Here is a 26,772-nt window from a genome sequence, read left to right as displayed (position 1 = left end):
TTATCTTATCTTTATAAAAATCATCCTTCAAAAGTAGGGATTTTAAATCGTGGGTGGCACAGGTGAGTGACAGAAGTGGTTGGCTCAGGTGGGTGGAAAAAAGGCTTTGTGTGAATGTCATTTCAAGCTATTTTTAGACTGTCTACTATATGTTTGTAGATATCTGTTGATGAGAAAAATAAAAAAATGTCGACAAGAAGAAACAGTATCAACTAAATATCTGGCAGGAGTAACTGAGTAAGATTTACTTGATCAACATTTTGAATTTTGAAGCATTCGATTCCTCCAGTTGCTGGTTTTACATGTTTATATACGTCGCGCTAAACCGCGGGAATCCGATGTCATTATGAACGGTACTTAAATTTTGCCTAATTTTGTGTCAAAATATCCTCATAACACTGTACTTAAACTTTAAAATATACAGTCGATAATAACTGGACTATAGTCTTTGTGTTTTGTAAAATTGATTTACCTTAAATTCAGTGGTTTTTTCTCTGTGTATATAATATTTGCACGGATTTATATTTTGACTTCACATTAACAAACCTTTGTCAGAATCTCGGTTGACCAAAGATGTTCTGAAGAAGATTACTGGTGAATTTGATATAACTAGCATCATAAAACTGAATGCTCAAAATTTTGGTAAATCATGGACTGTTGTACAACAATATGCGTATTTATCACTTCATGCTAAATTAACTACTATGTTCCAGGTATTTGTCATCTGGGTGAGATTGACGAATGTCAAGGATTGATGTATTTGAATCTTTCTGAAAACAGAATTTCAAACTTAACATTATTAGGTGACTTGCACAATAACATCGGATTCTTAACACTTCTGAAACATGTCAATTGACAGTGTCGTTCTTTTTTTTTCAGCTAACCTTAAAGATTTAACATGTCTTGATTTGTCTGAAAATCAGATATCCTGCTTAGGTAGGCCTTGGTTGACAACACTTATGAATTCAATGTCGATACAGTTATCCTTACCAGAATTGTTTTCGTTTCTCAGATGGTTTGGAAGGTTTAGTGAGTTTAGAAGTTTTGGATGTATCAGGAAATCTCATTTCAAGGTAATGTTACCTTGATTTAGGACATTCTGCTGTAATAATATTCAAATAAACATTACATGCTAGGTTTGCTATTTTAGCATTGAATCGTTACATCCACTTGTAAATTTAAAGTTTTTGGAAAATTTATGTTTGCTTGACAAAAAGAAGTGTTTGACAAATCCAGGTATGAAAATCCTATAAATCTAAGTATCCACGATCAGGTTAAGAAGGTTGCACTTCCTCCAGTAAATTTATTCCTGAATGTTTGTAATTTCAAATGCTTAATTTTAGTGTGTCAAACACAACCAAAATACAAGATTTGTGTATGCACATTGCTCCCAAATATTTCCATGCTTGATGGTATGAAAACAAACTTGCTTTCATTGTGATTTTATCAATATTCAAAGATGTTTTTACCAGTATATAACACGACGATACCTTGAAATTAATTAAGGTGAGAAGATTGTTGGTCAGGGCTCAGAAGTTTTTAAAGTTTTTGGAAACTTAGCAGAAAAACTTGATGGTTTGGGGCATGTCATGTGTGAAATTTGTTTACTATTTTATGGATTTTTGTGATTGAACTCTATTTCTGAAGATCTTGAACACAATAAGAACAATGATAACGATCTACATATGGCCGAGAAATTAAAGAATTTGGACACAAAGCAAAATGGTGATTATTTTCATTCATCCTGATAATTTATTGAATGTCTTCGGTAAACATTTAATTTTTCTTGGAATTTATAGCCATATTGTCGGTGAAAACAGCACAGAAAGTGGCTTGGACATCTGAACAACAATTCAATGGTGAGTCATTACACTTATATTAAGATATTCCTTTTTATTAATAAACATTATCTTTTTTATTATCTCAATGTTCCGTGACCAATGTTAATCCAATTTTGCTTCCCACACAAAATGACCTGATAAAATATTATATATAATTTACGTAGCAGACTCTTTCTTCAAGTATTTATTTACCATGAAATGTTAAGTATGAATTCAATTTAGATTTATTAACGGAATGCAGAAGTCTAAATGAAGAAGCAGAGAAGGCAATTTTGAATGCAAAACAGGCTTTGTGGGGTGATCCATGAGTGAAACAGGAACATGACATTCATTGAGCTAATTAAGGTAAACTTTAGTGATTACTATCACAGAGAAGAGTCATTGATGTTGTCACAGGGATTTTTAATCTTGACAGAGTTGGGGGGCTAGTACCGGGGGAAAGGGCCAGGAGAAATTCATAGGTCATTTCAGACCCCTCCCCCACTAAAAAATTGTGCTTTATAGCCCCAATGGAAGAATGATATTTATATGTTAGAATATCAATAGTTGACTGATAAGCTTCATTTCAAGATGTTTCTTTTTCTTGTAGGTTTTTGTTTAGACTTGATATCAAGGTTGTTAAGTTATCTTTTTTAATTTGAAGTTCTTTGGCTAGTTTGTTTATCTTTAAAGTGGACTGCTTCAGATTTTTATTTTGTTGTAAAAAATGAGAAACCTTAGCACAAGTATTGTTTACATCTTGAACTTCTTCCTGTCTTCTTTGGTCATGATTCTGTATTTGATCTTTGTTGCATTCTTGCACTTGCCCATCTAAATCAAATTATCAGAAATCACTTATTGAAACATCCTTTAGCACCCAATGTACCAAGTGATCTCCCAAGTTTAACATGGAAGAAATTGTGATATTTCAAGAATAGGTTTTACAAAATCTGACTGTATATGAGTCAATAAAACGTTGTGTTTCTGATTTACCATATTCTTGAAGTGATTCTCTAAGTTCTTTGTTTTCAATCACAAACATTGGATCAACAAAATCATTGTCTTTAGCTAATTGAAAATCCTCCATAATCTCGCAAGACGTTGGGATTTGAGGTCTACTGTTGTATTCTCGCAGTAATGACATTCTCTAATTAAATAACAGAAAACTAACGTGGAAATGATGAAATTAACTCTTATCTGGACAAGCATTTTTCAACTTGAGCCCGCGAGCAACAAATTTCTGTACCTGCTTCTGTACCTATATGCATATATTGTTCAAAAAAAACTAACGTGGAAATGATGAAATTAACTCTTATCTGGACAAGCATTTTTCAACTTGAGCCCGCGAGCAACAAATTTCTGTACCTGCTTCTGTACCTATATGCATATATTGTTCAAAAATTGTAAACTTTACGTCCATCTACTGTAAAGGATGTAGGTCCCAATTGTCCAATGTTACATTTGTTCATTACGTAGTATATGCACGTTATATTTCTTTGGCGTTAATAGCGTAATGAACTAGGACAAACTTAGATGAAGTATCTCAACAGGTATTCACGAGTGATCATGGCGGAATTTGTAGGTCAAAGATAAACGTAATTAGTAACTCCTTAAAAAATTGGTATTTCTCCAAAAATATACTTCCATAATTCCATTGTTTAGATTTTTCAATGGAATACCATTTAAAGACGGAAACGAATGACACAAACTTAAAGAGGAAAACAAAACTATTTTAATGAGATTTTCTTGTAGTATCTGTACAATGGTAGGTATGTTTTTAACGTACAATATACGTGTCATCAAAAAAATAAATTAAAATTACAATCCCAACTAGTCACTTATTTCATAAGTATGTAGGCGTATATGTGGGCCTCTATTGCATCGTAGTTTATGAAATATTTTCGCAGTTTATGAAATAGAAATTGCAAAGGGAGGAAAAATGAATAAGTAAAATTTTTGTACTTTCTTGTAATGACGTAGTTAAGTTGTTTCGGCTAAACAGGGATAAATTAAATGTTATTCTTCACTCCTTACATTCCTGGCTGAGGTCACGTAGAAAATGGTGCAAAGACACTTGTACCTAGCGGAAAATGACGTTTTCCTTCTGTCAATACATAGGATTATTTATATGCAAGGTCGTTTATACCGTTATGAAAAATTCCATTACCAAGTGCAGCTCTTGTATATGTCAATGCAATAAAAACCATGCGGTTTGTGTAGAAGTTGCTCGTAGCTTTCGAGCAATATTATAAAAAAATAACAAATACGTCAGTTTAACTAGTCCCCACTCCATTCGTTAAAAACAATGGAATTTTGCTAAATGGTTAGCAAAAAAACAGTCAAGCTAACCAAGATGCACATCATCTTGCCTCAACTGTGCTTTTAAAAATAACGCCAACATCAGTCTATCAGATCTACTTCTTGAAGAATTGAACTCGGCTGTTTCTTCGTTTCTTGATGGCGTTGCAAAACACCAGAGTGCAAGCGTTGTTGTTGCACGTCTTCGAATGGTATCCAACAATAGTGTGGAAATTTTTGCAGATTTGACAAACTCGCGGATGTTTTTGGCAGCCCAATACGTGCTGCCAAACGCGTTTCATGGTCTGGCAGTGTTTAACATCACAATTACTGTCACGGCAATTGCATGCATGATGTAATGTCCACGTGCATGCCTTGATAACCTGTTGTCGATGATTGAACAAGTTTTGCTTTGCCGTGGTCGAGACAAAGTGTCCGCAAAGTCTCTTCTCATCAATCTATGGGCAGAAAAATATTGTTTTTCATTAAAACATTGTCATAATTTTGATAACTCTGAAGTGCGCGCCCGTCTCATATGAACAGGCCCTTAGGGTAACTTGAGCAACAGCAATGTCATATTTAGTATTTGAAGGAATAATTTAATAAGAATAATTTAGAATTATTCAATAGCTTAATTCAAAGAACTACTTGTTTTAATAATATGGGAATGTGTTTCGTTTCACTACTAAACGGGCAACCCCACTTCAATATATTTCCAAATAGGCAAAAAGGCATTTCAAAGCTTGTTTTCATGTGGAATTTGGATAGTTTCGATAAATTAAGCATTAACACAGGAATTTAATTCAAAGTGCACGTACAAGGAACTTTTAGATGTGCCAAAATATTTATCCCGCATTCCGTTAACAAATTAGTTCTTGCCGATAAATATTGCAACTGATGTGATTTCTATTGTTTCAGCTCCTCATGACGTAGAGTTCAATTAAGGAACTTTTGAGAATAGAAGCCAGATATGGTGCCAGACATGTTTGGCTTCACACGGGTGTTTTTCAAACAATACAAAGAACATACTGTGAGCTTTGTATTAAGAATGGCACTTACTTTATCCTGATATGTATTTTTTCAATTAAGCGCACAATATTTTGTCATAAAAAATACACACAACACAACATAGAGGGTGTCAATCCTCATAAAAAAGTTATCATTTTCGTCTACGCTTTAATTGGAAGTATCGAATGACCAAATTAAATTTCTAGAAAAATATCCGGCTATTTTGACCTGTGGTATGACCAAAAGTGGCACGACTGAAGAATTCATATGGAGATGTCAAACTGCGTCGTGTTCATTAAGTGCATTTTTTAAGTCTGAAGAAAAATATTACAGATGACCAATACTTTATGTATTTGATTATGGAAAAGCTAAATTTCGCATATTTTGAGAGATAGGTAAACATGCTTTGTGCGTGTGTGTGCGGAAATGTTTAACCTTCGAAACCACATTTGTCGGAAACATTCATTAACTTTTTATTCAAATTACCTCAAGGCAAAACCATGTTTAAGCAGGTTTCTTGTCGTAAAATTAAGGCGTTTTGATCTGGTGGCTACTGGTGGTAGCCACATCACGTATTTGTGATAGCTATTGATGGTCGCAACATCATAAATGCATCGCAGCAACGTGATCCGACTACATATAAAATCCTCTTTATACATACGCTAAACCTATTTTTCTCGACTTTATATTTCGTCAAACAACTACACAGCACTTATTACTTTCGATATTTATGAATATCTAAAATCAAGGCAGTTTTTCGTCGTGATTACGTATGTTTACGTTCAATGATTGCGTTCAATCAATTGGGTTCTTATAAATACAAGCAAAGGAAAGCGGGGGTTCTTTCAAGTTCTGACGTACCAAAACCTTTCATGTCTGCGAAAAAGACTGTGGGGTATTTGATAACGTGATAATGCACACCGTCTCAAAAAATACGTGGTATTTAATCTAAAGTAAAAAATAAATGGCAATGTTGAGATTAATAGCATTGCTTTCAGTACGGCGAATTAACTGATCTCAAACACGACCGACGGTTATATTTTTGACGAAGACTGTGTTTCAACTCCTAGAAATAATCTATAACTTCATATTTGACATTTTTCACGAGTCAAGATTTCAAAATATCGACTATTCGAACGAAATCATTGTCATATACCTAACGATGTACATATAAACCACATATAAGCCGTTATTTACGTAGGCGATTGAAAGAATATATGAGATATAACGCGGTGTACAATTGAGAGAAAGGGCCAGTGTTTCCGTCGCCACTTTCATGTTGTTTTGAATGGTGAATAAAGACTAGTTTGAGGATAGTTGATTCACCTTCGCTATCAATATATTGTTCGTATGTACTTACATCTGAGTTCGAATTTGCCTGCTTTGCCTGCTTCTTTGAACTCTCTTTATCCTTCATATTACGCTCTATCGGAGCCATAGCGGTGTATGTGTTCTTTTTATATATGAACTATTCCTTAATGTACATATAGCTTTCAAAGTAGCGCGTTTATTGCGAAGATCCTGTCTGGACGAGGACGACGAACACAGTTTACGACTGCCAACAGCTGTTTCGGTTTATAAATACGGATGTTGTAAGCTCCGCCTCCAAAACGTGATTCCTTGTAAAACGTGTCGCTTATCAATACAACTTACAGGAAATGAAACTTTAATAATTAAAAAACAATTCGATGAACAATTTCGCATGAGAATATTTAAACGAGTGCCAAAACATTGACAACAACCATGCAACAGCAAAAGTACATTACAACGTTCGAAATCTGAGATGCAGACGAATCATCTTTTTCACGGCATGCAACTTTAGGTCAACCCCGTATTCTTTTCAACATGCAACATAATAAGGCCTTCAAAATGACTATTTCTGCGTTGTTCATCGGAAGAGCTAGACATCCTGAGTCTAGGAGCGTTGTTAAACTCTTTCAAAACATGGAAAGTAGAGCTATTTATGTGTATGAAGTGTGTCGGAATGGTCCATATTTTAGGTGAAATATTTGTACCCGTTGTGTTTCAGTGTTTGCTCCCTGACGTTCACATGAAGCGGCGAACGAAATAACTCGCTGTGTTGTTTCGTTGATTGCAAATAACAAGGATGCTTGGTTGCATGTACCAAAAAAATTTAATGTAAATGTTTTTCAATACAGATAGAGTGTCAATCTCGATAGTTACTTATCACTGAAAAATATCTTAAGGGATTATGGAAGACCTTTTGAAGAGAGATCAAAAATGACTTCTCTAAATCGAAAACAGTCGCTCGGATGCTTTTGATTTATCGTGTAAAAGTGTTAAGATAGGATCCTCTTTATATGAAAGAATGCTTTGTAAATGAACTTTTCGTAAATAGATTTGTAAATTGCCAACCGATCATCCTTTGGGGTCTTCAGGATAATACATCTAGGAATCCAGGAACCGTAGTTATCCTTAGTAACTAGATAAGTCGCTTAACGACACAGTCCATTTTCAAGAATGTTCCTCTTCAGGACTCACATTCATCTCTCCCGTTTTATAGTCTTCAAACCTCTCCTTTTCAGTTACCTTCACTATAACCTAAGGTATCTAAAGTTCGTGGTTTACCTAAAGTCGTGGCTTACAAGGTAGTTCGCCTTCTCTACACATTCCAAAACGCACAAATCCTCAAACGATGGAACCTTACCCTCCGATCACGTAGAACTCAAGTAGCAACCACTAGCACGTTCTCAAAGCCGTAGCACAATAGCATCAAAAAACACGTGTTGAATAATTGAGAGTTCTCAAGAGAAATAATGTTTTCAATATAATTTATTGGCAAGAAGGAAGCCGGGGAATGTTTTGTACTCGGATTTACCTACGCATGCATGGCAAAAGAATGAGAATAACAAATTAATTTATGTGATTTTGAAAATGCATATATCAGTTTAGCAGATGGTTGTGCTTTAATTGCACGATCACATAGCTGTTTAAACTTCTTGGATTTCAATGAATTATGAATAATACATGATAACATGAACGTGTGAACATCTGTTCGCATTTCTTTCATCATAGTTATGACTTTTACTAGAATAAATTTTACTAAAGATTTTACTTTCTCCAGAGTCGATTCCTCTTCCATATATTAACGAAGTTGCTTTTCAGCAGTGACGTGAACTCGTAAAGATGTAGTTAAACTATAGAAAAAGGCAAGAAACATATCTAAGAGTAACATATGTTCACTAGGTTTGATGTAACAGCTCCCTCACGTATTTTTGTAAAAGATTTTATATTTATAGCATCGAAAACAAACAAGAAACCAAACGTGATCTTTAAAAAACGTGAAACAGCGTCAAGCCATTGTCTTTCGAATTTTTTTTTATCGCGTTTGTTCCTGACCGCCTCGTGATGGGTTGTCTTAGCTATACATTTCCCAAAGCTTCAGCTTCAGATGCTGGAATGGTTATATTACTAAAAATATGTTTACTCTCGTAACGCGCTAACACAAAACCAACATCCAAAAGTGTAATATATAATTGCATGTCTTGTGAAATAGTTCAAATTTGAATAAAGAAGACGTATGCTAATCTCATGCGTGTACATATTTAGTCACGATTCATTGATGTCATTACATCACGTTTCGTTTGTTGCAATTATTTCAAATAGAGTGAAATTTTCATTTGAAAACTTTTTAATATTGCGAATGTTGGTTTTCTTTTGATCTCCTTAGGAAGCTTTTGGCTGAGATTAGACTCGAAATATCCAACGGTAATTTGGTTTTCAGCTGCTTGAAAAAAAGTACTATACTGACGTGTTTGATTAAGGGAGTTAAGATCATTATATCCATGTTTCCAAATACGAGCGAGAGTTCTGCTGAAAAGCCTCTCGGCCATTCCGAAAATTGATAATTAAGAACAGAATTTTCTATTGAACGCGATCTTTACGATACGGCAAGACTGAGAAGGAATTTAACTAGTGGGATCGTTTGTGACTGGTATATGAACATATAAACTGTACCTTATTAAAATATTTATTCACAAGAAAACGCTGTCAGAAATCAATTGATTTATACTTCGAATAAAGTCATAGCATTTACTCATTAAAATATTAGAAGATTTTCTTTTGTAGAGAGGTCCATCTGACGATATCAAGCCGGTACTTCTACGTAAACTGTCCTTCTTTATTCTTGTATGACGGGATATAGAAAATCTGTCTTGAAATAAGCGATATCTTACACGCACATTTTGTCGCATACAGAATTTTTAAAGCCAAGAATAATGTGGAGCCTAAAGGGATTTTCACTCACAAAATGTCTCGCATTTGCTAGTGGCTGCAAGGAACGTTTTCCCGAAGCAAAGAACACAGATGAAAGAATAGAAAGAAGGCAAAGAATCGTGCAAACTGCGAAAGCAATTATTCTCATATGTTATTGCCTAGCTTTGAACATATTCCTAGGTTACATAAAGCATTATGGACTTAATTCTTTTTCACACGGCCTTCTCGTTATCTCTCTTCTATCTCTGATCTATATTCTACATTTATTCCTCTCGGAGAAAGTAGACGTTGATTCGGGCAAAATGAGAACTGTCCGAGCATTCTTTTATACGATAGCCATTCTCTATATGCTAATTATGTTTATGTGTTTCGCTAGCTTTCTGGTGTTAACTGAAAAGGACAAGAACTGTGTTGACATATAACTCTATCTATTGTGTGCACCCATTAGCAGAATGTTTAAAATAAAATTGTTCACAAAGGCAAGATTCTTTATTGGGCATTTTCTTTTACGAATACGTAAAACCTATTGACAACATGTATATTTGATACTGATCGCGACACGACAAAAACACTACGAAATCCAAGGGAATACTTTGAAAAGACATTTACTCGCATTCATTGAAGTCCACCTCCAAATATTAAGTTGCAAGCAGCTTGTACATCACCGTTTGTTGCTTGCAAAGCTCGTAAACTCAACGCTTCATCTTCTATGCCAAGATCACGAAGTTGTTGCAATTCCGCCTAGAAGCACAAAGCACATTAGATACACAAATTGCAACACAAAGCAATGAAACCTGTAATTACTTTGAGCAGTACGAGCCATCCTGACAACTTAGAAAAGAATTTAAATTTCATACCGCTTGGAAATGATATTTCTTTCCTTAACATGAACCTCATTTCAGAGATTTTGTATATACTATATTAATAACATCTCTATATCCCAATAATCATGCACTACACCTAGTGTAAAGAGTGACAGTGACAAACTGCACCATCAAGCACAAAGACTTCATAAGCTGAACTCTCTATCATCTTTCCATTCATAGTGTAGATTATAAAACATTAAAATCTACTTTATTAAAATTTCACTCACAAACTTATCTAAGAATACATTATTTATCTTTCACATTCTAATAATGTAAATCATAAAGTAAATGGTTTGAACCCGGGAGTATCGTTACATGTTTGTAAATGTAGATCGTCCAGGTTGGTATAGTCCTGAGAAGGACTGTTTTTGTTGTTGTTGACTGATGTTTCGACAACCTTAGCGGTAGTCATCTTCAGAGTCAAATGAAACATCAGTCAACAACAACAAAAACAGTCCTTCTCAGGACTATACCAACCTGGACGATCTACATCTACAAACATGTAAAATGTAAATCATAGATAAATAGAAATACCAGGGCAGACACTTTATGAAATATTGGGGGTTCCCCCTCAAGGCATGAGATTGCTGGGGAGATCCCAGGGCGTGCCTATAGGCTTACTTTTAAAATTTGACCTCCTGAAATTTAGTTGAAAGATTCCTTCACAAAATCCTACACACACAAGAATGCATCTGCAGGTACATGAACAGAACAGAAGTCTATCATTAAGTCATTATTTAACATCATAGTTATGTTATGTAGGTGCGATTTGAGGGAAGTGATGCAAGATTTTTAATTGTGCAAAATTATTGGGGAAGCTTGAGTCCCCCTTGCCCCCTTCTCTAGTGTCCGACTCTGAGAAATAATATCTGCTACCAACCGCAAAACGATTTCTTTGAGCATTCATCGTCATGACAGAGGCCATGGCTTCATTGAAAAATTCAGTTGATATTTGTGGTGGTTGAGGAGCAGATGGTGGTAATTGAGGAGCAAATGGTGGTAATTGAGGAGCAAATGGCGGTAATTGAGGAGCTGCTGTTGATGTTGACTGAACTAAAAAACATAAAAATGAAAAAAAGGATGCAATTTTTTAATAATGCTTTATCACAGACCTGGTCTCGTACAGTTTCTTACCTGATGCAGTCTGAGTAGATGTTGATACAAGATTTGCTCTGGCTACCTGTAAGGCTGATGCTAAAAATGTGGATGTGATTGGCTGAGGGTTGTTGTCAGTGCCTGTGTTTCTCTCACTTTGATAGGTTTCCTCTTGTGCAGCCATGAACTCAGCTTGCGCAAGCATCTGTATTAGAAGAAATATGTATATGGTGGTTGCAAACAAGTTGTATAACATCTGGATGTTGGATGATGAAATTTTCAAGCTGAATTGGTTATCTTATCCCAGTAAGTAAAAAATACAATTTTGCGACTCACCAAGCAAAACTTTCATTCTATCGAATCTCAAATTCAGATCTTTCGAGATAAATGAAAAACCATGTCATGTTCGTTTTGAAAGAAAAACTGCCATTTCTCTTACCTCAGGTTCAATATCCATCATATCATTATCTTCAGGATTGGAGATTCTTTGAGATGATGTATCAACATCTTTGGTGATTTCAGCAGCAATATGTGATGCAGCTTGAATCAAGGAAGGATGCTCTTTTGCTAACCTGGTAGAGATCACAAAAACTGAAACAACTTTTCTTTATTGACAACGTCAAAGAACACACTTACTTTGAAACATCGCCATTTTTGATAATATTTTGAAAGATTTCTGAGTCTTTTAGAATGGCTGCCAAAACAAAGAAATATCTTACTTCATAAGGAACTTTAGTTTCTTTTTAAAAAATATGCATGCTACTGACATAAAGCAACTGGATCTTGAGCAAGTGATGGTGTCAGGGTGAGGATGTTTGTTAAGGTTTCAGGATTCTTCAATAATGCGTCCATCTACATAGATAATTGCATATTTTTGAAATCCAACGAAAACCCTTTTCTTTAAAGTAAATAAATGCAACTATCATTGAAACATAACTACACAACCTTATCTTTGAAAACAGGACTTGCAGTGGCTGCTTGAAGAACAGGTTTCAGCCCTTCAACATCGACATCAAGCTCTTCTTCTCGATCTACAAGAAACCAGCTTATCTTTACAACTGAATGTTTGAATGGTGATAAGTTAGAAAGCCATTAGAGTACCTTCCTTCTTTTGCTTTCTGTAAAGAACATAGACTGTGGCATCCTCCTTCACACCATATGATTCTAAACTTTGATCATCTTTCAGTAATAAGCCTCGATAAACTATACCTAGGTCATACAAATAGCACCTGAGCACTACATAAACCAATAAAGGTCGATTAGCCTAACTTCCTGTACCATAGTGTTTTTCGTCAATTCCGCTAAACTTTGACAGTTGACTTTTTAAATCAGAAACTTGCAAATTGAATGACACATCATCAAGTTTAAATTTAGTTCCTTTCGATGACGACGCTTCCTTTATCCAAATGCACGGCATTTTATGGCCTGAGACTCTTCTTAAATCATGACATAGCTTTTATGTTTTGGACGCTTTTCTTAAAATAAAACAGTAAACTTAAGGTGGCTGCAGTACACATGTCAGTCGTACATATTTTATTAACTGAATTGCCATCGGACAATTACGTGACTGAGCGGAGCGAAGTCGTTGTACGAAGCAAATACGCATGCTTCGCAACTTTCGTACCAGCTCTCGTGATAAACCACAAGCAAAATAAAATATATCGTATATATATTCATAATGAAATATATGGATGTTGGTGATTCTTCATGGTTCATTAGGGAAATGATGATTGGTATTTCATCTCCTTAGATGACAAGTGGTTCCACCATTGTTACGCAAAACCACTCACCATTCTGATCCCCATCAATCAATCAACTTAGTTGTACATATGATTGTACAACATATGACAGTAGATGTAGATCGTCCAGGTTGGTATAGTGCTTAGAACGGAAGGACTGCTTTCGTTGTTCTTGACTGACATTTCGACAACCTTAGGAAAAACTGATACTCCCGGGTTCAATGGTTCAAACCATTTACTTTAGTAGCATATGATAGACGTGATCATTTCTGACATCCAAAAGTTCAAATTCCCTACTTATCATATAATCTTTTTCGTCAATAATAGTTTCGAATTCCACAGTAAAATTGCGACTAACTTCATCAAAAATACCCGTCTTTACTTCATGAAAGCAATAACTTTTTAAATCGATGATATCCTTCGGTGTTAAGTTATTTAAAACTTTGTACGTTGACTCGTGAGAAGAGCTCACAACAATGAGATCTGTTCCATCCGAGAGGGTGATCATGCAAGGCTTAAAGTAATACTTAACACCATTAAAAAAGACCGAAGAGTTTTTTCTACATTGATGGCACTGTATGTAAATGCCATTTTGATCTTGCTTTAACTGTCTAAGACATGACTTTCAGCCAAGATAGACTATATCACGATTGACGACATTTGTCAACTCCGTTTTCTGATCTATTTTCCGTTCAGTTTCTGTTTGGTACTCTCTCAAAGCACTTTCGGTGATGAAAGCAGAAACAGTTTTTACACGTTACAAATTATCTTCAAGCAACTGAGATATGCTTGAGATGTTTGAAACAGTCTTTTCGAGTTTAGATTTTCGCACGTTGACAGGGAGGCTTAAAAAAGTGGTTTCATTAACTAATTTCTTCGTCGATTGTGGTGTCGTAATGAAGAGATGTGCATTCTACTCGCAAAAGGAAGAACTCCCACATTTTCCCACTTTTTCTCTTTAAATCATATTCCCACTCCGCTTGACTTCCACATAGATAAATCCCCACTTCCTCTGCACCATCTGGATCGCTGGAGACTACATAAAAACGCAAACACTTCACATCAACCAAAAGACTAAGATGTTGATAGAATAGCAACGACAGCCACAACAAGTGTGTCGTGGTAGTGCAACAAATACAAAAAAACAAGAGCAAAAAATCAATAAGTAAATGACATAGAAACAACACTTCTTACCTGCAACAACCTTCATTTCCATAGGTTAAAACGTTTACAATCTTTGCTGTGTAATGCACTTAAGTGTTCGCACGAAACTGTTTTAACGTTTTAATCTTCACATCTTCACAAAGCTGAAAAGTTTGTGAATCATTTGAAAGCAAGTAAGAATGATTGCCGTTCAACCATTTCAACATGAGTTTTAAATTAGCATAGCTGACCGCAGTCAACCATTGGGCAGGTAGAAAAGAAGTATTATCAATGCACAGTTTGACAAGTGTGCTGTTGTAGGTAGTTTGACTATAAAACTCATCCTTCCACTTTTCAATTTTTATATTTTTCATCACCAACACATCTCCTTGCTTTACGTTTAAAACCCATTGGGAAGCACTTCTCCAAAATGTCACTTTGAAGTATTCTTTTGTTTCATCTCCAACAAGAATGGATGACACCTTTCAAAATGTCAATTCATTTATTTTTGGCATAAAGTTAAAACAAAAACAAAGACATAAAGTGAGAATGTTTCAATGCATATATGTAAATAAACAAAGAATTGATGAACAAATGTATTTGGTACTTACTTTTATAAACTGCCCAAGGTTGTCGCCTGATTTCACTTTGACTTCTTTGATAGAATTAACTTGCATTACTCCAACGAATATATTGACTATTGAAAGGAGTTGAGTGCAGTGTTTTAATTTAGTAAAAAAAACATGGCAGTCCATCCACATGATCTTCTTCCTGTAATGAGCTGGAATTGTATGTGTCTTCTATGTGTTCTTCGCATTTAACTTTGAATGTGAAGTACTGATAATTTGTATTGCTCTTGAGCTGATGAATTTTGAATGTGAAGTACTGATAATTTGTATTGCTCTTGAGCTGATTGTTGTGAGAAATCACAAGAAAACCTATTGTTGAAGGTTTTAGAGCTAATGAAGTCCTCGCTTATTTGCTTGTTCTCACTAAATGTGTTTTCCAAATATATCCTCATAGAGTCCCTAATTAACATGTCCTCACAGTTATTACTCAAATCTATTTCTGAAAAAGTCTGTGTTTCCCCAGTGGCCTTTTCTTCCTGAGTACTAGACCTAGACGATAGCCTGTTACGTTTGGATATTGGTTGAGATGTAATGGCTTCATGACTTTTCTTATTTTTTCCCGTTGATTTTTTCAAGTGAAGGAACATTCTTAGTTAAGTTTAAGATAAAAATGATTGCCAAAATACACAATTCAAAACAAAAAAATGGAAAAAAAACACATTCTTATCACCTTAAACTTCCGACATTGCATTACCGACCTTAAATTTTGGTGGAAGAAAAATAAAAACTTTATTGATCTGTAAAGTTTTACTCTTCACTCCTTTGGATTCCGCCATTTTATTTTATATTTCCTCAACATTTTCAAGTTTGAAACCGCAAACTCATCATCCACATTGTGAATCCTATTGGCCGAAAGTTGATTGGGACCTTATCGGCACAATTAATATTATCCTGGGATATGACTTACATTGTGACATTGAACCACAACAGCATTGAACCATTTATCTAAACTTTATACAGTGAATGCTACACTATGTCAACTAGAAAAGGCAATAATAAAAAGAGAGGACAAAAACATCAGAATACTACTACATTTAAGAATAATTTGCATGATACCAGCAAGACAACGAAAACAATCAATAACCTGCTCGTTCAAGGAGTCTGTGAGAGATGTAGAAGTATAATTGAATGGAAAAAGAAGTATAAGAAATACAAACCACTTACTACACCAAAAAAATGGTAACTGTACTTACAATTTTATTCATGATGTAGGGAAATTACAAGGGGGACCTGAAAATCCAAATTTCTGACAGGCTTTTAGAAGAGTTGAAAAGAAAGTGGCACATGTTAAATTTTGCTATGTGTTTCAGTAAATTTTTAGGAGGGCTGTTGCCTGCCTATTACCCAGCTTCCATGTTTTCAACAGAGCTGTTTTGACATGTCAATGTTGGTATTTCTTTATAATTTGAAAAGGCTGGTGTTGTCTATCAACCCATGTCTTCTGATATCCTCTATAGTTGAGAATGAAATTTCATATCAATGTTTGTCATAATTTTTGCTTTAAAGTATATAACTGGAAACATTCGTACTTAGAGTTCAATGGACATAATTTCTGATACATTTTGGTGTCCATTTATTCAAAAAGAATATGGTATACATGGTCAGAAATTTGTAATATCCTGGTATTCGTAAGGTATTAAAATTTGGTTTCGGATGCTAAATATATTTCACTTGTTCCCCAATGAAATATAACGTATTTCTAAACTTGGGTAGGAATTAGTCTTAGGAAGTAGTGATAAAATTGTACATGAAATTGTAAAATAACTCTTGTCTAGCATAGGTAATTAATGTTATATTTGTATTGGCTCATGATTGAATTTGAAAGTTTTTAAAAGTTTTTACACATTGAAACTACTGTCCCAATTTCAGTGAAATGATTTTTCAAGTAAGGAAAAATCAAAGTGTGATACAGATCAGATTGGCAACAATGACATCCTAGAGTTATTCAACACTTTTTCCGATGTGATTTTGATGGATTTCAAATTTAGCTTTGAGCACATACTGAGAACATTAATAATCAATGAGGTCAACGTTTAAACTGAAGCAATTAAGCAACTTTGTCAATTGTTAACATATGATCAATTAAAACATTAAAAGACAGAAAACCTTAGGATTATGTTGTTTCTGACCATGGGATATGAAAAGCCAACTGGTTTTTCTATCCATATTTTAGATAATAGATCATCAGAGGAGGGATGCCAAATTCTAAAACCCCGTTATCCATGCGGAAACTTAAAAAAGTTCAATTTCAGACCCTGGTTTAAACTATGGACTTAGTCTCATATTTGGGCTGGATGATGATTTGAAATTCACGTGATTGCATGCAATATAACAACTATACTTTTTACCTATGTGTTATTCTTGATTAAAATTTTACTTATCTTTCAGTGTGAAATGTGAACAAAAAACAATCAAACACGCGTATCATACAATATGTGTAAAATGTGGTGTGGAAAATAATGTTTGTGAAAAATGTGGAATGAAGGTGGAAGACTTAGAAAGGTATGTAGTCAATGAATGTTGACTTTTGTTACTTATTTGACATGATGTTTTGCAATCTCAGATGCCAAAATGAAGAAGAATCTTCAAAGAACTCATTTGTGGGAGAACAGGTCAAATTCTTGTCAGAAAGACAAAGACGTAGGTGCAAATAACCAAAGTTCATTTTTAGGCAAGCAAATGATTCCAACCTCTACTTTTAGGTACATTTTTTCGCACTGTGGATAAAGGGTTGTTAGCACAAGATGCCTTATTCTTACAAGAAAAGGAGATTCAATGATTGGAAAGTCTTCAATTCCTTGACATTGCTACAAAAGCATGTTTGAAAACAGTATATGAAATATGAGAGAATCTAACACAACTACCTGTCTCAACATGTTGTTTTGGTTTTCAATAAAAGCTCAAAGCTTCACAGGCTTTATTTCAATGGCAAGTTTTATGTGGGAAGCATGGATATGCAAGGTGTTCAAAACATGTTTGAAACTTCTGGCAATAAGTGAATGAAATCAAAGAGTGTCAGGGATTAGTAGTGGCCGAGTATATAACCTATGAAAATGAACAAATTGAGTAAATGGTTCTGCATTTTTTAGAAAGAAAATAGATAATTTTAAACACAGATTTCTATTCTCTTCAAGCCCAAATCGTCTTTCACAAATTGACATTAGTTTTCTTATTCCAAACGAAATATCATCAGTAACATAACTAGTCTGAAACATTTATCTTAAAACTGTCATGATAGAAATGAATCAGACAGGAATTTCACTCACTTAAACAAAAGTTATATTTGTTTACTGGTCTTAAGAGTAAAATGTAGTTCTATAATACAAGTTTCTTTGAATAAAATAATACCAGTTTGCATGTTAAACGGACATTATTCGAATGACAATACATATTGTAAGAAATATTAACTTGAGTACAGTGTTTCTTTTAAGCACGTTCACCACGGATTCGTCGAGCAAGTTGAATATCTTTTGGCATAATGGTAACTCGTTTCGCGTGGATAGCACACAAGTTTGTATCTTCGAATAGTCCAACAAGATAGGCTTCGGCTGCTTCTTGAAGGGCACCAATGGCAGCGCTCTGAAAACGTAAATCTGTCTTGAAATCTTGGGCAATTTCACGAACTAAACGCTGGAAAGGCAATTTTCGTATAAGCAATTCTGTCGACTTCTGATAACGACGAATTTCACGAAGAGCAACAGTACCGGGCCTGTATCTATGAGGTTTTTTCACACCGCCTGTTGATGGAGCACTTTTACGTGCTGCTTTTGTCGCCAGTTGTTTTCTTGGAGCCTTTCCACCAGTTGACTTACGAGCAGTTTGTTTAGTACGAGCCATATCTTCGCTACGATTTGTAAACGATAACAAAATGTCCTTTCTACTTCCCTGTCGCAAACACTTAACGAAGAATTTCGTTGAGCAGGAAATTGTGACGAATTTATACTTCAATCGTCACCTCTCGTGCTATTGGTTAGTTTTAGATCGAAATTAGCATGTTGATTGGTTAATTTTGCAGGTTTTCGATTGGTTAGATTTTAGCATGTTTTGATTGGTCCACTGGTATCCCAAATAGTGTGAAGCTTTAAGAGTTTTAGTTGAAATGATGAATTTACTTTATTTTACTATGTTTAAGATAAATTCGTTGTCTGCATGAAGCATTTTGAAAAGTAATGAAGATTTTCTTGCTATATTTCATGCTTCTGGTGCATGGGACGTTTTACCCATTTTAAAAATGAGATGATTGACTGTACAAATTGCAAATGCTCTCAACAGTCTTTCATCATTATTATGGATAGAAGAACAGATCAAAACAAAGAAATTTGTTAAACATCGGTTCATAATAAGGAAATTGACATAAGTAAGATAACAATCCAAAGATATTAGCCAGAGGTTGAAATGAGACAAAGAAAAAAGCCTTATATTGAATTGTCAACTATCCAGCTTCATAATTTCTAATCATTAGAAAAAATCATTTTTAAACAATTGAAAATGCGTTGCTAAACGTAAGTCGTATAATTTAACAACACTCAAGACGTTCAAAGTTCAAATCAACGTTAAACACATCTATGATACAAGAACTGGGTATTACATGTTGATGTTTTTTGTTATCCATTATGTTCCTTTCATTCCTTGTCTTCTTTAGTTTCTGCAAGTAAATATTTATACAATGGTAAGCCTTCGTGTGTCTTTAACATGTCCCTGTATCGGCTTTCTGCGGTTGACTCAAACACATGAGCTTGATACCCGATAAATAGACCAATGCCGATGGCAGCTGCATGAAAACTTGGCTTTTTTAACACCGGAATTCTGCGAAGTCCGTTGGCAAAACACGACGTAAAAAACCCCCCGGCGCCAAACCAAAATATGGTGCGAATCATTCTTGCAAACACCAAGTCAAAAATGTACAAAATCCAGCCAAACTCCAGCAAATTGTATTAAACTTTCAAAGCACCAATGTTGGTAAATTAATATGGCTGATCGGAGTCACACGGTGCTTGTTCGTTTATCCGAATAGTGACCGAATGTAAAACGTTCCCCTCCGACAATTTGTGATTAAACAATTCAAAATGGCGAGCTTAATTTGTTGCCGACGTTTGCATACAGTGAAGCCGCATGTTCCTTTGATTCTCTTTCCAAAACGTTTTCCTCGTGGTAAGGGCTCAAAAAATAGTACATTTATATTTTGACTTATTTGTAAGGCTGGATATTCATGGATTTTTATTTTCTTTCACTAAATATTTGAAATGCCATTATTAAGTTGACATTTGTCAACAGTTATTCAATTCATTTTCTCCAAATTTCACTGAAGTGCTTTCACAAAATTTCATTTTTGTCTTCTTTGGATTGAAAGAAAGTTCTGTGGTAACGGAAACGCCCAAAATCACTCCAGTAGTATCAGATGGGACTGAAAGAACGTCAAATGCGACGAACAAAAATTATTTCCCTGATTCAGCAATACCGGCAAAATACCTAAGAACAATTATTACACCGGAAGAAATTTCCTTTATAGAGGTATTTGATATTTCAAATAATTTATATTTCATTCTGGCAATTAATGTGACATATGTTTATTTTTAGAGAGGTGGACCTGACTGAGATATAAAACAGATAATCGTGTAGGAAATATCGCAATTTTATAATGTAATTGTATTTAATATTTATAATGCGAAACTTGTAATATAAGTTAACAGTCCTTATAATTTTTATACAAGTCAGTGACCATTGAAGAGTACAATCCCCGCTCGGTTTAAAGAGACCCTTGCCAAAATGCAAGATGGCGGACGATAATTAGTAATTTGATAGCATCATTATTACATTATAGCAAACGTTTATAGTTTCTTTACGGAGCTGTGTTGGCTGTGTTTAAGTTTTCTAACGAATTTTATGTAAACGAAAGGCATTTAGCATTACATAATGCTGGAAATTGAAGTGCGTTTGCTTCGCAGATCCGTTTATTTTGCCGGCGAAACGATACGATGTGAAATAACGTTCACGAACACAGCTAAACGTATTGCTAGTAATTCAGCAGATTCACGTTCAAATCACATTAAAAATTTACATTCTTTACGCAAAAAGGTAATTGGAATTGAAACATTAGCCTGGGCAAGCGCACAAATACATTGCCAATGTACTGTGAATGATTCACGATTGAAAATATCAGACGGAGACAAAGAGAGTAACGTCTATAGCAGGAACGCAGCAATTTATGACGAAGGAGCAACATCTTTTATGCCTTCAAAAGGTTTGCTTTCAATCTGTCGTTGGCAATAATGTTAATCGTAATTTTTGAGTTTGAGTGTTCGAGTCCTCCCATCAGTAAGATCAGTTTGTAGAACCTTTATAGTGGATTGTATGTCGTCAATTTTACATATTTTTTCCCAGCTTTTACGACTTTATGAAGCATTTAAAATAGCGGTTCAATAAATTCAAGTATTAATTCATCACATGTTAGCCGTTCGTGTGCAGTTTGAGCTCATTCTTTCGCAATTATTCAGGTGAACGTGGGCGATGCCTTCTATCAACGAAGCCGAAGATTTTATTTTGTGATTTGACATTGGCAGCAGGCGAGACCAAGTCATGTAAGATGCACCTACTCTGTTCATTTTATCTGCACTGTGTTTTTTTCATCGTGTAATCTTTGTTGCTCATTCAGATTTATATGAAGATATGATGCCATATGATTCTCCTCCATCGTACAAGGGTTTGGCCGTAAAATATTGCTACAAATTAACTGTTGGAGCCAGTCGGTTACACTCTTCTACAAAGTTGGTTCGCTTACCTATTCGATTGTTTGTCTTAGAAGGTACATAACAAGATATGTTGCATTCAATAAAGTTTTGCACAAATTTCAAGCCATTTTTGTTTAGGACTGGAAGATTTAGATCATTTCACATCTATAAACGAGGACCCACCTAATCCTTTTTTAATCGATGGCATTAAGAAACAATCGTTGTTAGATGTTGCCTTGACAAAGCTGACTTCCATGGCTTGCAGGAAAAGTCAATGTATGTTCACACTGTGGCATATCCATTGCCGTCTAATATTTTAGGGATGATTCCTAATTTGTACATTACCTGCTTTCTGTTCTATAGACTTATACAATGTTGTCAACAAAGATGGTCTTGTTGGGTGTTTTATTTTATTCAAATCAGCATACAAAATAGGCGATGAAATCTTAGGAATTTTTGATTTTAGAGAAAGTAAAGTTAAGTGTACAAAGGTAATAACATTAGATGATTCAAATTTTCAAGAGCTTTTAGTTTGTATGCATCATTTTGCTTTAATGATTGATAGTTGAAGCTTTTTCCATATTCTTCATGATAGATTGGTCAAAATATATTACTTTGCTTTGCCTGAAACATGATACGATTATAATATTCGTACTTTAAACAATGCATGGAATATATAACATCTTAACAAATAGTCCCAGCCTGCAAATGTGTTGTTTATCTGCCATGTGCATGGCACTATAAATATATGTTCAATTTTTTCAGTTTATAGTAACCTTACAGAGTGAGGAACATGTTAATGAGGAGTACAAGAAACCTTCTTCAAACCACTTACATAGTCATACATCATACTCCATGCAGCAAGATTTCTGTCTTTATTCAAAGAAAATACAAGTGCAACTGCCGATACCTGTTACAGCTACTCCACAATTTAAATCAGATATGGGTGAGGAAGGTCATCTTGCTATGTTTTCTCCAAATGTGTCGACCCATAAGATTAACTTTCGATGTGATTTATTTTCCAGTTGATGTCCGATGGAGACTTCATTTCGAGTTCTACCTTTCCACTTCCATTTGCCAGTTAGAAAATGTGGAGAATAATGTGGCAGAAGCCTGTGTTGTTGCTCCTCCTTTAATAGACATTGAACCAATGACATGGGATCTCCCCATCACCATTATACCCTGCAATCCTGTACACGCTTCTGCTTTATCACTATCAAGAACTACATCATCAATTATCTTTTGATTGGCATTTTATATTAGTTGGTTTGGTAGCATCTGGAAATGACCTTTTTTCTGCTTTTCCTTAATATTGAGCAAACGAGGGATGAGCTAGGAACATTACAAGTTATATTTTTGTAATTTTGTACAGTAGCTTCAAATTTAATCATATTTACCATTTAGGATTTAAATGGTAATTCGTCAAAGTACTTTGTGGCAGTTGTTCTATGCTTCCATTGATTTAATTTAGACACCCCACATTTGTCATACTGTTGTTTTATGATCAGCCAGCATCAAAGGTTTTCACATTAGCTTTACATGAATATAGAAGAATGCAGTATCCTTGAAAACATTAAGCCATGTTCATTCAAACTTAGACGAAGTAACCGTAATATTTAAACAAAATTTGAATGATCGCTTAGAGAAGTAGTAATGGTTGATCGTGCATACACGAAAGCTCTTCCAAAAGTTGTAAGATATTTGCTATATTTGTGTAAAAGTTTGAGCAACTTATGATAATGCCTTGGTAATTTGATTACTACGAATCTTCTTTCTTCTAATGATTTAAGTTCTGATTATTTTTGCACTTCAGGAGGTGCATGCACACCTCAACGGTTCCATTAGCAGAAACACAATAAAGAAGTTGATAGCATATAAAAAATCACGGTCTCCTAATGGATTTGTTGTACCAAATGAATGGGAATGTTGCATCTCTGGAGACCAGAAGCTGACTTTGGATGAGTGCGTATCTTTTATGATGTTTTGGATTTGTACATTCATCTTCTCTTCTTATTAATTTGTTATCTCTGTGTCAGGGGTTTCATGCTTTTCAAAATTGTGCATAAGTTGGTCGATGACACATATTCCTTAGCAATGGTTAGTTTCATTTTACTGTGTTAATCGACTCATTTTTTTGATTCTTCTGCATGGAAGTTGACATATGCATAACTTAATCTATGTGTGTTTGCACTATGATATTTTTACAACTTCTGATCCTTAACAGAACACCTCTCCGCCCCACCCAATTACTAATGTTGTCAAGTTTAGGTTACGAGAGATGTTATCTATGACTTTTATAATGATGGTGTTCGCTATTTGGAACTTCGAAGTACTCCAAGAGAAAGTGAAGGAAGTAATGAGGAGTCTAAGTTATAAGAAATTAAGTACATGTTGTCAGAAGTTTATTTGTAAGTTTGATATCTTTGTAGACATTACGAAAAGGTTATATGTAAAGACTATTGTAGATACAATTGCTGAAACTATGCAGGAGATTGATATTATAGTAAGGTAATGCCTGTTTGCTAGACATGTGCACAAAACCAATGGCATGATGCTTGTTAGCAAAATTACAAAGTCCCTCATGAAATACTTGTTTGAAGATTTTTAGTATCTATTGATCGGCGGAAAGAGGTGAAGGAGGCGGAAGAAATTGTAGATCTTGCTGTTAAGTTTAAGGAGCAATCTGATTGCATTGTTATTGGAGTTGACCTTAGTGGAGATCCAAAAGTAAGTTTTCCACATGATTTTCTCCTTCATTTGAGTTTAAAGCACTTACGACTTGCCACTTTTAGGTATCTGATGTTAAATGTTTTTTACCATGCTTGTCACGTGCTCGGTTCTCTGGACTAAAATTAGCTTTGCATTGTGCTGAGGTAATGAAAGAAGTTAATGTGAATCTTTGCATCATGATAATAAAATCTGAATAACTAATGAATTTTATAGATTCCATGTAAAGAGGAAGTAAGGACTCTACTCGAGTTTGGTCCAGATCGCATTGGACATGGTACTTGTATATATCCTGATAAAGGTGGTCATCAAGATCTAGTTAATCTTGTATTGAAACAAAAAATTCCTATAGGTAAAGCAATGTGATTATAAGATCAACTGCTGACTTTAAATGCTTCAGTTTTCATCCAATGAATTGATGTCATTTTTTTCTTGAGAAAGAAGTTTGCCTAACATCAAATGTTAAAACTCGGACCGTTAAGTCCTACGAAGACCACCATTTTAAAGATTGGCTAAAGATGAACCACCCTCTTATCATATGTGTAAGTACATGATGTAAATATTTCAAGTTTTTGTGCTTTATATCTCATTGACCATTTAAATTTTTTTAGACCGATGACAAGGGAGTATTCGTATCGTCTCTTTCCGAAGAATACTTCATTGCGGGGAGGACATTTGGATTGAGTAAGATGGAGCTTTGGGAATTAAGTTATAAGAGTATAGAACATATATTTCAGCCGGATGTTGTCAAACAGAAGCTTCAAGAGAAGTGGAAGAAATGGAAAGAGCAAAACGTATAGATATTAAAGCAAGATCTACACATCTTCAGAAAGTGGACGTGTTTGGTTTATGGGCCCTTTGTTAAAAATTAACATAAGTTAAAATATGTTACTACTAGCAAGGATCATTACTTAGATTTTCCTCTAGTTCTTCAAGTTCTTTCAACAATGCATCCTTTCTGGCTAATTTTTCTTTTTGTTCAATAGTTAATTCATTGACTTCACCACTGTTCTTTTTCGCTTCAAGTTCATGAATCTGTCGAAGTTTTTTCTTTAGGTTCTTTACCTTTTTAGCAACTATGTTCTTATCTGCTGTTTCTGATACGCCTTCTCCATTCTCTTGTTTGGTATTGGGACATTCATCAACTGTCGTGCTGAAATAATAATGGTGCCATAATAATGCAGATTGTTGGTGGTCAGACTGGAAAGTGTGCAACCAATATTCAAATTTCTCATTAATAAAAGCCTAAATTGCACACCCGAGATCATGTGTGTGCAGTACAAACTTTGAAATTCGTTTTAAACATTGCAAATACCATGGTGAATGGTAAAAGTAATAAGTGGAGTAGTACTGAGGAGTAGTCTGCCGAAATACATTGTGTCGTTTAGTTTCATAACATTTCTTTTAGAACTATTGGGTTAGTGCTCTTTTATTTAAAACAGTTCTTTGAAGAACTATTAACTTATTACTTTTACCATTCACCATGCTATAGGCAATCTTTAAAACAATTTTCAGATTTGTCACCACAACAAAGTCTCTGTTTTAATACAAACTTTCCAATCTGTGTCAGTGGTAATTGGGATGTATGATTCATATAAGGGTTAGTAATGAACATATGGGGATCATTAACCTAAATGAAAACTGGTGAACTTGATAAGAATATGAAATTTTCCCTGTTAAGTTTAGTGATGCAGTGATCGTATTACTGATCTGGGCTATCAATTTATCTGATCAATATTTCAAGAAACCTTAATAATCGTTCTCCAATTTCTGACACAGCATCAGTCTTCGCATTTTCGGAACTTGCTTCTTTTCTTTTCGCTTTTCTTCGCTCATTTTTCTTTTGGTTTTTGGTGAGTTTATGAACAGGTTTTGACTCCTCTTCGGCTCCAGGCGTGCACTGTATCTGGTTTTTCTTCCATTGCGTGCCTTTACTTTCGTATTTTTCTACTTCATCAGGTGGAACGTAGCCCGTTTTCACTTTAATAGGCTTCCTCCATGTTCCATCGGGACGACGGGTTGCAGGAATCCAATTTCCATCATCTGCAACTTCCACAGCATCTTGTTCTAAAGCGGCCATGATGTTTTTATTAACTGGGGGGGGGGAGTAAGAAGATCAGCGCCATTGATGGGGAGATTCCTCTTTATCCAATGAACTTTAAAAATATGAATACCACTTTGTATTTTAGTAATTTACCGCTTTACCAGACAAGCCGTGGAAAGATTTTGAAGGTTTAAAATCAGTGTGAAGATAAGGAGAAGAGGTTTGTTTTGGTTTGGTTTAACCCATAATCAAGTTCATGGCATTACATTCTGAAGGCCTCTGGGTAATCCAGTGGATGTTATTGATATTGGATTAACGGTTAGATTGAGTCCAATAAGCTACCTGTACTTTGTAACTTGTTGTATGAGTTGTATCATCTAATCTTTCGTTAAGTACTTGTTTGTATAATTATTAGTTAATAAAGCAAACTTTACTTATA

The 26,772-nt window shown here is 34.8% G+C and overlaps 9 protein-coding genes and 2 long non-coding RNA genes across 14 annotated transcripts; 5 read left to right on the top strand and 6 right to left on the bottom strand.

The window, feature by feature from the left end:
• Positions 1–52: 52 nt before the first annotated feature.
• On the top strand, positions 53–2,817 carry LOC124450640 (leucine-rich repeat-containing protein 61-like). Of its 3 annotated transcripts, XM_047001278.1 has the most exons (13): positions 53–88; positions 160–353; positions 556–642; positions 714–803; positions 880–936; positions 1,013–1,073; positions 1,151–1,236; positions 1,344–1,412; positions 1,507–1,575; positions 1,648–1,725; positions 1,800–1,859; positions 2,064–2,186; positions 2,431–2,817. In XM_047001278.1, exons 2-12 carry the CDS (start codon positions 347–349, stop codon positions 2,147–2,149), a joined length of 750 nt encoding a protein of 249 aa, XP_046857234.1. In that variant the 5' UTR covers positions 53–88; positions 160–346; the 3' UTR covers positions 2,150–2,186; positions 2,431–2,817. The 3 variants fall into 3 exon arrangements, with proteins under 3 accessions (XP_046857234.1, XP_046857251.1, XP_046857243.1); XM_047001295.1 differs by lacking the exon at positions 53–88 and having other exon boundaries at positions 145–237; XM_047001287.1 differs by lacking the exons at positions 53–88; positions 556–642 and having other exon boundaries at positions 153–353.
• LOC124450658 lies at positions 1,733–3,018 on the bottom strand. The gene is made up of 2 exons (XM_047001302.1): positions 2,814–3,018; positions 1,733–2,651 (listed from the first exon to the last, which is right to left on the bottom strand). Exons 1-2 carry the CDS (start codon positions 2,962–2,964, stop codon positions 2,407–2,409), a joined length of 396 nt encoding a protein of 131 aa, XP_046857258.1. The 5' UTR covers positions 2,965–3,018; the 3' UTR covers positions 1,733–2,406.
• Positions 3,019–3,529: 511 nt separating this feature from the next.
• Positions 3,530–6,837, bottom strand: LOC124450670. The gene is made up of 2 exons (XR_006950157.1): positions 6,487–6,837; positions 3,530–4,576 (listed from the first exon to the last, which is right to left on the bottom strand). It is a non-coding gene; the product is annotated as an uncharacterized LOC124450670 (long non-coding RNA).
• A 1,885-nt stretch (positions 6,838–8,722) lies between these two features.
• On the top strand, positions 8,723–9,845 carry LOC124457316. The gene is made up of 2 exons (XR_006952539.1): positions 8,723–9,081; positions 9,216–9,845. It is a non-coding gene; the product is annotated as an uncharacterized LOC124457316 (long non-coding RNA).
• On the bottom strand, positions 9,830–12,876 carry LOC124457243 (ubiquitin-like protein 7). Of its 2 annotated transcripts, XM_047007533.1 has the most exons (10): positions 12,602–12,876; positions 12,425–12,532; positions 12,269–12,354; positions 12,091–12,175; positions 11,960–12,017; positions 11,763–11,895; positions 11,363–11,528; positions 11,262–11,281; positions 11,109–11,219; positions 9,830–10,103 (listed from the first exon to the last, which is right to left on the bottom strand). In XM_047007533.1, the coding sequence occupies exons 1-10, from the start codon at positions 12,738–12,740 to the stop codon at positions 9,978–9,980; spliced, it is 1,032 nt and encodes a 343-aa protein (XP_046863489.1). In that variant the 5' UTR covers positions 12,741–12,876; the 3' UTR covers positions 9,830–9,977. The 2 variants fall into 2 exon arrangements, with proteins under 2 accessions (XP_046863489.1, XP_046863484.1); XM_047007528.1 differs by having other exon boundaries at positions 11,109–11,281; positions 12,602–12,875.
• A 71-nt stretch (positions 12,877–12,947) lies between these two features.
• LOC124457295 (uncharacterized protein C9orf85 homolog) lies at positions 12,948–17,754 on the top strand. The gene is made up of 5 exons (XM_047007574.1): positions 12,948–13,192; positions 15,641–16,013; positions 17,223–17,336; positions 17,398–17,474; positions 17,537–17,754. Exons 2-5 carry the CDS (start codon positions 15,808–15,810, stop codon positions 17,611–17,613), a joined length of 474 nt encoding a protein of 157 aa, XP_046863530.1. The 5' UTR covers positions 12,948–13,192; positions 15,641–15,807; the 3' UTR covers positions 17,614–17,754.
• On the bottom strand, positions 13,190–15,647 carry LOC124433396 (shieldin complex subunit 2-like). Its single transcript, XM_046983155.1, is given in 4 exon segments — positions 13,190–13,815; positions 14,012–14,098; positions 14,318–14,687; positions 14,817–15,647. Coding segments are annotated over 4 exon segments (1,125 nt in total). The 5' UTR covers positions 14,967–15,647; the 3' UTR covers positions 13,190–13,297.
• Positions 17,755–18,090: 336 nt separating the features above from the next.
• Positions 18,091–18,761, bottom strand: LOC124457306 (histone H3.3). Its single transcript, XM_047007584.1, has one exon. It carries the CDS (start codon positions 18,669–18,671, stop codon positions 18,261–18,263), a length of 411 nt encoding a protein of 136 aa, XP_046863540.1. The 5' UTR covers positions 18,672–18,761; the 3' UTR covers positions 18,091–18,260.
• Positions 18,762–19,867: 1,106 nt separating this feature from the next.
• On the top strand, positions 19,868–22,992 carry LOC124457211 (RAB6A-GEF complex partner protein 2-like). Its single transcript, XM_047007495.1, has 9 exons — positions 19,868–19,985; positions 20,185–20,345; positions 20,412–21,075; positions 21,329–21,412; positions 21,487–21,636; positions 21,701–21,838; positions 21,926–22,053; positions 22,328–22,508; positions 22,588–22,992. Exons 3-9 carry the CDS (start codon positions 20,748–20,750, stop codon positions 22,806–22,808), a joined length of 1,230 nt encoding a protein of 409 aa, XP_046863451.1. The 5' UTR covers positions 19,868–19,985; positions 20,185–20,345; positions 20,412–20,747; the 3' UTR covers positions 22,809–22,992.
• A 56-nt stretch (positions 22,993–23,048) lies between these two features.
• On the top strand, positions 23,049–25,255 carry LOC124457262 (adenosine deaminase-like protein). The gene is made up of 10 exons (XM_047007543.1): positions 23,049–23,254; positions 23,376–23,524; positions 23,599–23,659; positions 23,831–23,915; positions 23,992–24,070; positions 24,163–24,289; positions 24,355–24,435; positions 24,506–24,641; positions 24,731–24,831; positions 24,901–25,255. The coding sequence occupies exons 1-10, from the start codon at positions 23,216–23,218 to the stop codon at positions 25,087–25,089; spliced, it is 1,047 nt and encodes a 348-aa protein (XP_046863499.1). The 5' UTR covers positions 23,049–23,215; the 3' UTR covers positions 25,090–25,255.
• On the bottom strand, positions 25,131–26,717 carry LOC124457284 (partner of Y14 and mago-like). Its single transcript, XM_047007563.1, has 2 exons — positions 26,038–26,717; positions 25,131–25,442 (listed from the first exon to the last, which is right to left on the bottom strand). The coding sequence occupies exons 1-2, from the start codon at positions 26,367–26,369 to the stop codon at positions 25,184–25,186; spliced, it is 591 nt and encodes a 196-aa protein (XP_046863519.1). The 5' UTR covers positions 26,370–26,717; the 3' UTR covers positions 25,131–25,183.
• Between the last annotated feature and the right edge of the window lie 55 nt (positions 26,718–26,772).

Source organism: Xenia sp. Carnegie-2017, unplaced genomic scaffold, assembly GCF_021976095.1.
Source record: "Xenia sp. Carnegie-2017 unplaced genomic scaffold, XeniaSp_v1 HiC_scaffold_13, whole genome shotgun sequence".
NCBI classification, from domain to species: domain Eukaryota; kingdom Metazoa; phylum Cnidaria; class Anthozoa; order Malacalcyonacea; family Xeniidae; genus Xenia; species Xenia sp. Carnegie-2017.
This window is presented reverse-complemented; position numbering and strand designations above follow the sequence as displayed.